Source organism: Eublepharis macularius, chromosome 13 (genome assembly GCF_028583425.1).
Source record: "Eublepharis macularius isolate TG4126 chromosome 13, MPM_Emac_v1.0, whole genome shotgun sequence".
Lineage (NCBI taxonomy): Eukaryota > Metazoa > Chordata > Lepidosauria > Squamata > Eublepharidae > Eublepharis > Eublepharis macularius.
The window spans coordinates 17,408,837-17,422,314 of NC_072802.1; the positions used below are offsets into that span (position 1 = coordinate 17,408,837).

General features: G+C 38.5%; 1 protein-coding gene across 2 annotated transcripts in view; it reads left to right on the forward strand.

Moving 5' to 3' along the window:
- LOC129341203 (ras-related protein Rab-6A-like) overlaps positions 1-13,478 on the forward strand; it is a 42,326-nt gene that overhangs the window by 11,856 nt on the left and 16,992 nt on the right. For both annotated transcript variants that reach the window (XM_054996255.1, XM_054996256.1), the window contains exon 3: positions 11,124-11,177. In XM_054996255.1, the coding sequence (XP_054852230.1) occupies positions 11,124-11,177 (54 nt within the window). The remainder of the gene's footprint in view (positions 1-11,123; positions 11,178-13,478) is intronic.

Below are 13,478 nucleotides of genomic sequence, written 5' to 3' on the forward strand. Positions count from 1 at the left end.
ATGTACAATACCACTCCTCTTTTTTTCTTGTTGGAGGCCGCTACAGATTCTTTGCCCAATTTTCCAGATTTTAAGTATTTTACATCCTGTTTTCTGATATGGGTCTCTTGCAAACAAACAATATCACATTTTTGTTTTAGTAGCCAATGAAAAATATTTTTCCTCTTATTCGGTGAGTTTAGTCCATTTACATTCCAAGATAATACTTTACACTCCATATTCATAGTTTTGTTGGTAAGTCTTTTTCATTGTCCTTAATAAATCGCTCCATCTCTCGCTCAGATCTGATGCGTTTTTTTGCCCCTCCAAACTCAAAGGACACTCCTTCCGGTAGCTCCCATCTGTACCTGATATTCATGTCCTTCAAAGTCTGAATTAGCACTTTATATTTTTTCCGGTCCAATAACACTGATCTGGGCAGTTCCTTCATTATGATGATCGTCTTGCCATCAATCTCCAATGGATCTTGAAACTGTTTTGTCACAATCCTCTCTTTCATGTTTCTAGTTGTAAACTGCACAATCACATCCCTTGGTAATTTCCTCTGGGTTGCAATTCTCGAGTTCACACGGTACGCCACATCTAGGATAGCCACAACTTCCTCCTCCTCCTTCCCCAGGTATTCAGCCAACACCTCAGTCATCTGTTCTTGCGCTGACTTCCCTTCCACTTCAGGCAGACCACGAAAACGAAGCTGCTTCTCCATGTGTTTAGTTTCTGCAACTGACATCCTCCCCTTCACCAATCTCATCTCCGTTTGTTGCGTGTCTATTAAATTCTCCATCGCGTCTTCTACTGTTTTAACTCTCTGCTGCGTTCCTTGTAATTCACTACTAATCGTTTCCATACCTTTTTTCACTTCTGACAGCTCCGACTTTACTGTCTGTGTAACCTCTTTAACCTCTTTAATAAGCTCCAATTTCGTGTCCTTAAGTTCTTTAATCATGTCTACAAGTTTTTTGTCCATATTTTTATCCAGATTTTCTATTGCCGATTGCCACTCTTTTTTCGACATCGTGGGGCTTGCTTTAGCTCGCTCCCACGAATCTGCTCTCTTCCTTAACTCCGTGGCGTATAATTAAACGTTTTTCTTTTTTCAAATGTCCCAATCTTTGCCAAAATTAAATTTTAAAGTGTCCAAAATGTCGGGCGTCTTTTCTCTATGGTTTCTCTATGTTGTTGTAATCCAAAATGGCCTACTTCCTCTTCCGCTGAAGCCGCGACCCTTCCCCTTTCAAAAATGGCGATTCCCTACTTCCTGTCCTTCGGCAAGGGCCGCTTCTCTCCAGCCACTCTATTGTTGTTACGCACTTCCTGTCTCACGTCTTCCCACAGCAGGTCTCGCGATGGTGTCTTTTTCCCACAGCTCCAAAACCACAGGTATTCAAAACAATAGTCCGATTTCTGTAATAACTTCTTTAAACTTAGTCTCTTTTAAAATACAACTCCTGCCGAGTCTTCACCTCCTTTTCACTAATCTGTTGCAGTTTAAAAATCTACTTTCTTTCCTCTCTGTTTTTGTCAATCTGTCCCGTTTCAAAAGATAGCGATCTTTACCTTCTCTTCACCTTTCTCGGGTTGTAATCGCTGTTTCGATCTTAAATTCTCCTCTCAGCTTCCTTCCCCAATCGAAGCTTGGGTATGTAGGTCTTATGCCAGCCGAATTGGCCCCGAAACTGCCGCAGAGATTATAGCCGACCCGTCGCAAGGTGGGACCTCAAGGATCGGGGGGAGACTCGTTGGGTAGAGCCCCCCCTCGTCCGAGATCTAGCTCACCCTAGGGTCTTGAGCGTTCTTTGCCTGCTCCCCGCCTGAGAGCAGTCGGCCGCGGGCTATTTTCACCCCTCCGGCCGGTTAAAACGGCAGTCCGGTCAGCTCCGCGAATGGAGCTGCGTTAGACCTCCATGAATCCCAAACCGGAAGTCGCCATTGAAATTTTTTTTATGCTTTTAAAATTTTGTCCGAACACTGTCATTTTTGTAAATCGCCATACATGAAATTTGAAGTTGCAATTTTCAAAAATAGGGTTTAAGTCTTTTTTCTTGTTGTTTTTGCCTTGCCTTTCTTTCTGTGTGCATGTGTTTCTGCCAGTTCAGCAGTGTCTAGTCTTGATTATTGTAATATTCTGTAGCTGGGGCTTCCCTTAAAGACAATTCCGGTAGCTCAGGAGATGCAAAATGCAGCAGCTAGGGCTGTGCTATTCGGGTTTTGCTTCAGGTAAAGATACCCGAAGTGGACCCAATTCAGAAAGCTTCAGTACTGCCGAAGCTGGCCCCGCTTCGGAATACCAAAGCAAAGCTTTCCGAAGCATTCGGAAATGCTTTGGGGCTTGTTTAAAGGGCCCCGCCGCTGCTTGAAAGCAGCGGCGGGGCCCTTTAAACATCAACCCCCCCACCTACCTTGCGGTGGCTCCGGGCCAGCTCCTCTGCTGCCGCCACCCGAGCCTGCAGGGTGGTGGGGAAGGCCAGAGCTGCCTCCTCCGGCTCTTCCTGCCCCTCAAATGGCCGCAGCGTGCTGGTGGCTGGCGGCCATTTGAGGGGCAGGAAGTGCCAGAGGAGGCAGAGAAAGCCCTTCCTGCCCTTCAAATGGCTGCCAGCCACCAGCACGCTGCGGCCATTTGAAGGGCAGGAAGAGCCAGAGGAGGCAGCTCCAGCCTTCCCCACCACCCTGTAGACTCAGGTGGCGGCGGCAGAGGAGCCGGCTGGCTCCAGGCAGCACTGCCTTGTGCCACCGCTGCCACCACAGCGGCAGCCCGCTGCCCAGCTGATGACCCTCCCACCGCCAGGTGAGTCGGTGGGGGTTGGAGGGGTCTCCCCAGGGGGGTGGGGGTAGAGGGGTTGCCCCAGGGTGGGTGGGTGGTGGTGGTGGGGAGTCCCCCCCTTGCTTCAGTATGCTCCGAATCTTTATGGAGCATACCGAAGCGATTCTCGAACCCCAAGCTGCTTCGGATTTGGGCGTATTCCGAATCGGTTTCCAGCTTCGGGTAAACCAGAAGTGGGAATACTGAATATCCCCACCCGTGCACAGCCCTAGCAGCAGCTCATTTGTTTGTTTGTTTTAAAATTTTTATTAAGGGAAAAAAATACAATAAATAAAGAAATGATCGCTTTACCGTACAGTGTTATCATAACAAAGATCATATAGCTAAACAGTGGTGGTGATAAAATTTCCAATACAACACTGTAACTAGATTGATACAATTACTACCGATATAATACTATGTTTCATTCAAAAAATTAAATTTCTGGGTTTACAATCTCATAATACGGTAGCTTTGTAATGAGTAGATTTTCCTTAGAGAGGAAATCCAGGAAAGGAAACCACTTCTCATAAAAATCTGAAGATTTGGCAGGGTTCATTTGTAACTGCATCCTATCTGTTATTTTCTCCATGATCAAATGATCCCATACCTTCATATACCACGTAGTGAGATTTGGGGGGAAATGTGATTTCCATCGTGACGCAATCGCATTTTTAGCTGCTGACAACAATATTAAAATTAAATCTTTCCTTATTTGTGGTATTGGATAGTTCCCCCAGATATTCAAAAAAATTAATTCCGGTTTAAAGGGAATTGAATAAGATGTGATTAAAAAAATTTGGTGAAAAACCGAATGCCAAAATTCTGCAACATAATTACATTTCCACCAGCAATGTGCATAAGACCCTTGTTCACCACAACGCTTCCAGCAAAGAGGGGATCTATTTGAATAGATTTTAGCCAATTTCTGTGGGGTAAAATACCATCGTTGAAGAATTTTGTAAGTCTGAAGTCTTATATTAATAATTGGAGAGAGAACTATTTTAGATTTCCAAATTTGTTCCCAGTCTTTATCTGAAATAGTGTTTCCACAATCTTGTTGCCATTTTTGCTGTAATATTGTGTTAAAAGATTTTATATTACAAACAAGGATATTATAAATCTTGGACAATAAGCCTTTACGAATAAACTCTGGTGCTTTTAGAATTTGCTCTAATTCCGTTTCAGACCTTTTCATAACATCTTTAATTTTAAGTTCGCTTAATAGATAACTTAATTGAAAATATAAAAACCAAGGTATATCTCTACCGAGTTTTAACTCTAAATCAGACCTTTCCATTAAGCCATTTTTGGTAGCTATATCCAGCAAGCGTAAAGATTTAAAATGTTCCCAAGTCTTAGAGCACAAGAGGCTATATTGGATGGGAAAACTCTTATGTGATGTTATTGTTGAAAATCTAGATATTTCTGGTAATAATTTTTTTTTATATTTGTCCCAAGTTTTAATAATTGCTCTAAAGAAAATATTGCTATTAATAGAAAGTGGACGAATATTATGTTTAGACCAAATTATATCAAGTGTCGTTTTAGGATAATGCAATGCATTTAATATATTAATCCAATCGGTTGTTCCTTTCTTTTGTACTATCTGAATAATATCTACCAATCTGGAAGCGGCATTATAAAGTTCCAAATCTGGATAATTAAAGCCTCCTTGCTGTGTTTGTTTTCTTAAAACTTTAAAAGCAATTCTTGGACGTTTAAATTTCCATAAAAATCGGTTTAACATGGTTTGCCATTTTTTGATTAGTTTAAGGGGAATTTCAATAGGAACTGTTCTAAAAAGAAAAAGAATTTTGGGAAAAATAAAAGATTTTATTAGGTGAAACCTTTCAAACCATGATAGTTGTTGTTTATTCCATTTATGTAAAATGTCTTTGATTTCTTTCATTTTTTGGATATGATTAACTCGAATTAATTGATTCAAATCAGAAGGGATTTGTATACCAAGATAAGAGAATTGCGAAGTAGCCCATTGATATTTATATTTTTGTTTAAGTAAATTTTGAGTTGTTCCTTCCAAATTAATGGGTAACATACTAGATTTACTCTGATTAATTAGTAATCCTGAAACTTGGCCAAATTTCGATAACTCATACTGCAGATATTGCAATGATACAAATGGTTTTGTAATATATAAAAGGATATCGTCTGCAAACAAATTTAATTTATAAGTATTATTACTAAGGACAATACCATGAATTTGAGTGTTATTTCTTATTGCCTCTGCCAGTGGTTCTATAGCAATCACAAACAAAATAGGGGACAGTGGGCAACCTTGTCTTGTACCTCTCTGCAGTCTAATGGGTTCTTATAACATACCATTAGCTTTGATTTTAGCTTGAGGATGCGAATATATCGCCCTTATAGCTTGTCGAAAATTATTACCAAAATTCATATGATGGAGAAGTGCTTTTAAATAAGAAATTTCCAATGAATCAAACGCTTTTTCAATATCTAATGACAAAAACAATGTTTGAGTTTGATGCAATTTACTAAACGAAAGAATATTGAGGGCTTTATAGATATTATCAGATATATCTCTTTTGGGTATAAACCCTACTTGATCATGATGTATATAATTCCCAACAAATGAACTGAGACGTTTAGCTAATATGGACGTAAAAATCTTATAATCTACGTTTAGAAGTGATATTGGTCTATAAGAACCAGGTTGTAAGATATTTTTACCCTGTTTGGGAATCATTGTTATAGTAGCCTCTGACCAAGAATGGGGAAGTGTACCTGATTTAAATATGTTATTACACACAGACACTAATGGAGGGGTCAATATCGTTGCAAACTTCTTATAAAACTCAGATGAATAGCCATTTGGCCCTGAAGCCTTATTGTTCTTTAAATTTTTAATTGAATCTAATACTTCTGAACTAGAAATTGGATTTTCTAATATTTGACGATGTGCTTCTGTTATTTTCCTAATAGCTTTATGGTTTAACAAAAATTCTTCAATCTTTGTCTTATTGGGATTACTAGATGAATATAATTTAGAGTAAAAATCTTTAAAGACCTGCACTGTTTCTGCCGGCTTAGTATGACATTGGCCAGTATCATCTTGAATAATTCTAATAGATCTTACAATCCTCTTTTCTTTTACTTTCCAAGATAAATAACGTAAAGTCCTTGGAGAATTATACCAATATTTTTGTTTTAAAAACAATAGATTTCTTTGAATCTGATTTGTTTCCAGAGAATCTAACAATTTTCGTTCATTTAACAGTTGTTTGTAAATTTTCTTACTACCCCTTTCTTTATGCAGGTTTTCTAGACATAGAATTCTATTCAAGATTTCTTGTTTCTGAAGTTTTTTCTTCTTATTTAAATATGCTGACAAAGCTATTAATTGACCTCGAATCACCACTTTAAGAGCGTCCCATACCAGATGTGGAGAGATTGTTTCAGTTTGATTTTCTACAAGATACTGATTAATATATTGTTCAATCGCTTTTACATTACTTTCATTAAATATCAAATTTTTATTAAATGTCCAGTGTCTTTCCTTTATAACATCTGTATCCATAGATAATACACATCGTACCCAAGCATGATCAGAATACTCAATGTTTCCTATTTTAACTTGTTGCGTTTTTTTAACCAGATTATCAGATAAGAGTATGTAATCTATTCTAGTGTAAATATTATGGCGAGGCGAAAAATAAGTGAAATCTTTTTCTAATTTGTTTTGTTCCCTCCAAATGTCTACTAAATGAAATTGATTAAATTTTGCAGGTAGTCGTGTGTCTTGTTTAGAATTTTTAAATTTCCTATTTTTGAAATGAGATTTATCCATAGTATAGTTTGCTATATAGTTAAGGTCTCCACCCACTATGACAGAACCCTCCTGAAATTTTTTTAATTTTTGAAATGTATCCTCTATAAATGCCAATTGGTTATCATTGGGTGCATACATCGATACTAAGGTGTATAAATGACCATTGATCTGCCCTTTGACAAATAAATATCGCCCTCTCATGTCCTTTAATGTAGCTTTATGGAAAAATTGAATATTTTTAGACAGCAAGATTGCAACTCCCCTAGACTTTGAGGATCCTTTAGCGTGATATTGATATTGCAACCATGCAGCTTTAAGTTCTGCTTCATTTGTCGCATGAAGATGAGTTTCTTGTAAGAAAACTATATCCGTATTAATTTTTGACAGATTGGACATAATACGTTTTCTCTTAACTAAATTATTTAAACCACGAACATTCTGAGAAATAATATTTAGATTCGAAATAGTAGCCATTCCTATGTATTCAGACCCTGATATAAGGCAAATCAAATGCTTTCCTTGTTATATCAACTACACACTGTCTCTAGCCAATTGACCTTTCTTCTCCCCCTTACTCCTCGCTTCTCACTCTCTCTCTCTCTCTCTCTCTCTTTTTTTTTAGGGTTTTAAATGAACAAATTTAATTCAGCAATCGTGAATTAACAACACCAAAAAAGTCTTTAATAAACAAAATCCTTAGTCTGATATGACAACACTTATTCCAAATATGTTATAACCAAAATTCTTAACAGTAAAGTTTCCCCCCCTTTCTTCCCCCCTTAAGTTAAATTTGTCTATGTAACTCTGAAAAACTTCTTAAAAGTGGAAATACTACCCCTAATGTGTGTAAACTATTACAATTTAACAAAGCTACAATTTGGAAAATCTTAACAAACAAACAAAAAAAAGAAAAAAAACTTATCTAAAGGATTTACACCTAATCTTAAGAACACAACTTAACTACCTTATAAATTCTAAATATAACAAGCTAATAAACTACTATATATTAATTACTTATTAAATAACAGTATTATCAATTTGTGTATATAGTTATGAAATCTAAAGAAAATACTAAACAGCCCTTAATAACCCAGCAAGAAAGTCTTCTCACTGCAGTTATCGTATAAAAACCTAACAAAAAGGACTGTCTCTTCAGAGGCTATTAGGCAGGCTTAAACATCTCAACCCACGAGCCTCATGATCATACAAAGCAAATTAAAAGAGTCACGTTCCATTTACATTCTTATATCCACAGACATCAATAGTAAGTATTAGTTATTAAGAACTGGAATTTTACTACCCTTCTGAGGGGTTAAAGGCTGGCTCCGTTTTCTTTTTTGAGATGTAAGTTCCAGTTCCATTGCAGGTGATATTCCAACTTGTTGTAAGAGAAGAAAACCTGAATCCAGATCAGAAGCATAAAATATCTTGCCATTAAACTTGACACGGAGATTACAAAGATTCACCCAGCGATATTCCATATGGGCTTTTTGCAGCTCGTCAGTTATTTGTTTAAGTCTTTTCCTTTTTTCTAAAACTTCCTTGGGTAAATCAGTATACACAGACACTCTCATTTCCTTGTACGTTAACGATTTCTGTGCCCTTGCCATCTCCAACATTTTCTTCCTTAACCTCCAGTCAGTAAAAACCGCTATTATATCCCTAGGGCCTTTTTGTTTTTCTGACTTCACAGGACCAACCCTGTAAGCCTTAGATATGACTGGAACTGCACCCTCCTCCAGCTGCAGCAATTCCGCCAGCCAAGTAGATAGAAAATGGGAGAGATCGGACTTTGCAGTAATAGATTCATCCAAACCCCTGAACTTCAAATTCTGGCTCCGGACCTGGAGTTCAAGATACAAAATCCTGGACTGAGCACTGTCACTTTCTTTTTGTAGCACTCGTATATCTTCTTGTAATGCCACGGATTGATCTAACGCACAGTCCGTTTTTTGGATAACAGTATTCATTGCCACAGTAAGCTCGTTTATTTGTTCAGTTAAGGGGTTTAACATAACTGATATTTTATCCAAAATGCTCTTTTCTAAATCCTTCAGCATAACTTTTAATGCTGGATCAGAGGCGAGGACTTCTTGAGCAGCTGCCGCGCTTCCCGCGGCCGCCATGTTATCTGCTGCTTCCTCTGCCTCTCCCGTAAGAGCCGATTGCTGTGACGCTGTGAAAAAGCTTTGTAAGCACTTTGTAGCTTTTAAATTCTGTTTTTTAGTATTCTGATCGTGCTTACCCTTCATATTAAGATGTTAGGAACGCAAACCATGGAAGGTTAAAGAGGCTTCAAGGTGGAGCTGAGAGGGAGCCCGCGCTTCAAGCGTCCATCCCTGTCGGAGCCGACGCCACGCCCCCCAGCAGCTCATTTGTTGACATCACAACCTTACATAGCTGATTTTAGAGCAGCTGTGCTGGCTACCATTTCACATCCGGGTTAAATTCAAGACCTCACTTTTAATCTTTAAAGCCTTTTGTGGCTGAAAACCCATTTAACTGAAAGACTTCTCTCTACTTGATCTTATTTGCCAGTTAAGCAGGAGAAAGCAGATAGTCTTGTTGGTCCACTTGGAAATGTTATCAGGGGCTTGGAACAGACTTTTTTCAATAGTTGCATCCACTATTTGGAACCAAGAGTTGATCTTCAAGGAGATAAGGAGAGAGAGAAACTTTATAGAATAATTGATTAAGTGAAACTAGCTCTCATCCTAGAAAATATTATAGAAAGCCCAGCTTCTTTATGTCATCATGTAGAGGGCATAAAACCTTATTTTTCTGGCTGCCATTTAGTTGTCTAGGTGGTATTTTAATTATGGTATGGGTTGGCTTATTGGCTGTTGTGAATTTTTGTATGTGTTATTGATGTATTTTAAATCTGGATGAATTTATATTTTTATTATGCTGATTCTTTAATTATTTGAATTTGAAAAAAAATGGCTTATAATTTTCTTAAATTAGAAAGTTTTACCTAGCAACAACTAGTGCCTCTTAGGAAGGCCTGCATCATTTCCAAATCACTGGCTTGACAACAAAGAAATTTGTCTCTTCAATATTTAACATCATCTGCCTTCTCTCAAAGGATGCACTTAAAGAAGGCAGACAGAAAACACTGGTCATTCAGAACCCAGTCTTGGTTGAAAGCCACCATATGTAGAGTAGAAGCACAGTGCTTTCTCATCGCACACCCACACTAAGATGTTCTGTCCAGTTCATCTAACATTGCTAGCTTGCAAAATGGCTGCGATTTGCTCGTAACCAGCTAACATCTGCGCAGTCCCTTTAAAAAAAATTTTTTTTTTATTGTACTGATGTATGCATTAATATTACCTCCACATACAATCTATACTTCATGTACGTATACATATAGAATAAATTTAACTATCCATACATCCGATACAAGCTTGTTTCCCCCCTTTTCTCCCTGCCCCCCCAAGAGGAACGACCATAAGAATCATCTGCTTTAATATCTTTAACCATGAGCACACTCTTTGGAGTTCTGTTAATATAATTTGGTTGGTCGCTCCTCCTCTTACCCATCTTGTGTATCTAGACCATTTCTTCCTTATCGTTAACATCTTATTTTCCCATGTCTTACCCTGTTTTAATATCGATAATATGTCTGATTGAATCCATTTGTATAGATACCAATTCCATCTTTCCAAAGTCCATTTAGAGGCATCTTTCCATCCATACGCTGTTACAACATGGGCAGCTATAATCATGGCTTTTAACAAGTGCTGTCTGTTTTCCTGTACTTTATTATTCCCCCAGATGCCCATATATAGGATCTCCCCATTTAAATTTATCTCAACATCGCGAAGCTCCTTTACCTTTCCCAATATCATCTGCCAGAAGACTGTTACTTTAGAGCATTCCCACCATAAATGAGCATAATAGCCTTTTATTCTATTACAATGCCAACAATCCGGTTTCATTCCCTTGATCATATAGGATAATTGGGAAGGAGTCCTATACCACTTCAATATTACTTTCATCTCCAGTTCTTTAAATTTTTCCATTTTTATTACCCTTATATCTTTCATTAATTTATCTATCTTCTGATCTGTTAGTTTTAGCTCTTTCTCCCATTTAGATTTTATCAACCTGGTCATATATTCTCTATCCTTATTCATTAAATTATATAATTTCCTTGCTATACCCTTCTTATTGACATCCTTTATACTATATAATTTTTCAAATGGGTTGTCCTCCATATTTACTATTTCACTATATCTCCTATGTTTCGTAAAATTATATAGACCCATAATGCACAGTCCCATTGATACCAAGATTTTGATTGAAAACATCCGAAGTTTATCAGGTGACTTTCTTCCTTTGTTTTGGTGGATATTGTGCATTTGTTTACATTATTCATTAAATCTCTTTGTTTGTGTGGTTAATCTTTGTCTTGTGTGTTATTAAAGTACTTTAAATACTTGAACTAATGCCTCTTAAATAGAAGTGCACCACAATACAAAGTAACTTATGATTCTTCTTATTTTTCAGGCCACTATTGGAATTGATTTTCTCTCAAAGACAATGTATCTAGAAGATCGCACGGTGAGCGGGGATATCTGTACGCTTAATTTGGCAGGGCTATAATCTCCACAAGTCTGTAATGTGTGTATTTGATTAATGTAAATCACTGTCCTTTAATTCCATGGCAATCCATGTCAACCATGGTCTTTAGCAAGAAGCAGCCAGGCTATGTATTTCAAATGCGCTATGGTATTTGGGGGGGGGGGGGTGACAGTGTGTGCAAAAAAAAATCCCATCACGTGACTTGCACAGCCTGGTCTAGATGATACACAATTTACTACATTCCTGGCTGGTGCAGTGACATCTGGCAAGATTATTTGTAATGATTATTGTAGATCTGCATTGCGTGGCGTAATTTTTTTTTTTAAAAAAAAGTTTTCTAATACAGTTTGCTCCCAAGAGATTTAGAGTTTCCATATTATTATTTAATTGTTATTGATGTCATTTATAGTCTGCCTTTCTCACTGAGACTGAAGGCAGATTAGTACAGTCAGTATCAAGGACATTTCCATAAACAATGCCACAGCATTAGTAAGAATCCAGCACAGAGTTGAAGAAATGCTGAAACAAAACATAAGCAATTCTAGAGCTGACATTTGACAGCATGATGCACAGAGGTAGCTCATAGGAGCACATATTTAAGACAGCGGGTAGTACGTAAGGCAACATAGTGGTAAAGTCTATGGCCCCTAACTCATTCGCGAAGCATCTGAGACCCCCTCCCTACAATACAAGACCCTTTTTGAATAATCAGGTTTTGCATTGTTTGCGGAAAGCTACGAGAATGAGGGCTCTCTTGACCCCCTCAGGCAGGCTGTTCTACAGGGTAGGGGCCACCACAGAGAGAGCCTGTGTATGGGCTGCTGCTGATTTTTGCCCCATGTGCAGGGTGGCACCTGCAGGAAACCCTGTTAAAATGAGCAAAGTTGCCATGGAGGAACATATCCCATTGCAAGTCACTCCTGACTATTTAAAGGAACTTGTAGAAGCCATTATTTTGAAGGAGAACCATAAACACATAAATAGCTAGATATTCCGTGATAACTCAGAACACTTTGCTAGCACATACTAAAAGCCTATTTCCCAGGAGCAAACATTTTAACTGCCACAGACCAAAAAGATCATGAGAAAGCATTAATGAATTTTTAGTGGCAAACTAACAACTCATCATGCCAAATGTCTACAGGAACAAATATGTCATATAAAAACAAAAACTCCCTGTGGTGATTGTACTGCGTGGATTAGACTTGTGTTCCCAAGCATTATTATCCCTGCCCACAAGGAATAGGAATGTACTTTTAAAAAAGGGAATGAAAGAGGAGAATCCATACTGTAGCGCTATACAATCCTTACCTCATTTTTGTTACAAGGACAGTGTTTATTCTGGGGAAAGAGAGATTTGTCCTAAGCGCCCCCCCCCCCACACACACACAGCTTCATAGTTATGCCTGGGCCAAACCTGGACCACTGAGGTCTGACCCAAACACTGTCTACAGAGCTACACTGCTTCTCACTTTGTGATATGACCACATTATGACTGTGGTCTGTAGCACCTAGGCTGTGCCTCTAGTATTGTCTTGCCTTTGACTATCAGGCTTAAGACAAGCTTGTCCTTTACTAAATCTGTGCCCCGCCTTTCACTGTCATTAGGTCCTGAAATGACTGACAATAACCATAGCAATATGCAGTTCAGTTAGCAGCAGCAGTTCTTGCCACTGAAGCAGCTTGCAGAGCTCTGTGGCTGATGAAGTTGCAGAGTTTTGCCTTAGGACACGCGAGCCCTTGTCTGTGCTGGAGAGACGTCATTATTCAGAGGACTGATGCACTGGAAATGAGAACTGATGGGTAATAGAAGGCATGTTTGCCTTCACTGTAAGCCTGCAATTCTAATCGTGCAGTCCGGGTTGTTTCAGCTGCCGTTATTGTACTTTTTGTTATCTCTCTCACTCTTAACAATAGTGTGAAAACCCTTTATCCTTCAGGACTTAGGGATTTGGTTTATAGCACAGGAGAATTCTTAGTTTCAGATGAATCTTGGCCAACCAGGCTGGGGACTTTGAGTCAGCCATTAGTTTAAAAAAAAATGGGCCAGATTTTGAATTGAGTCAGGGATGGCAATACTCACTCGATTCACAGACTGGATCCCATAATGTAGGCATAAGTAAACGACTGTTTTAACCCCTTTCTTCCCTTGTAGGAACAGTGTGTGTAATAAGAGGAGCAGGAGCTAGGGTGCCAGGAACAAATGTCGTCAAGGGCTGAGCATCCAGGCTCCTTGCCGCTTTGATCTGCTTTATGTAATTGTTCCTACTATGGGTAAAA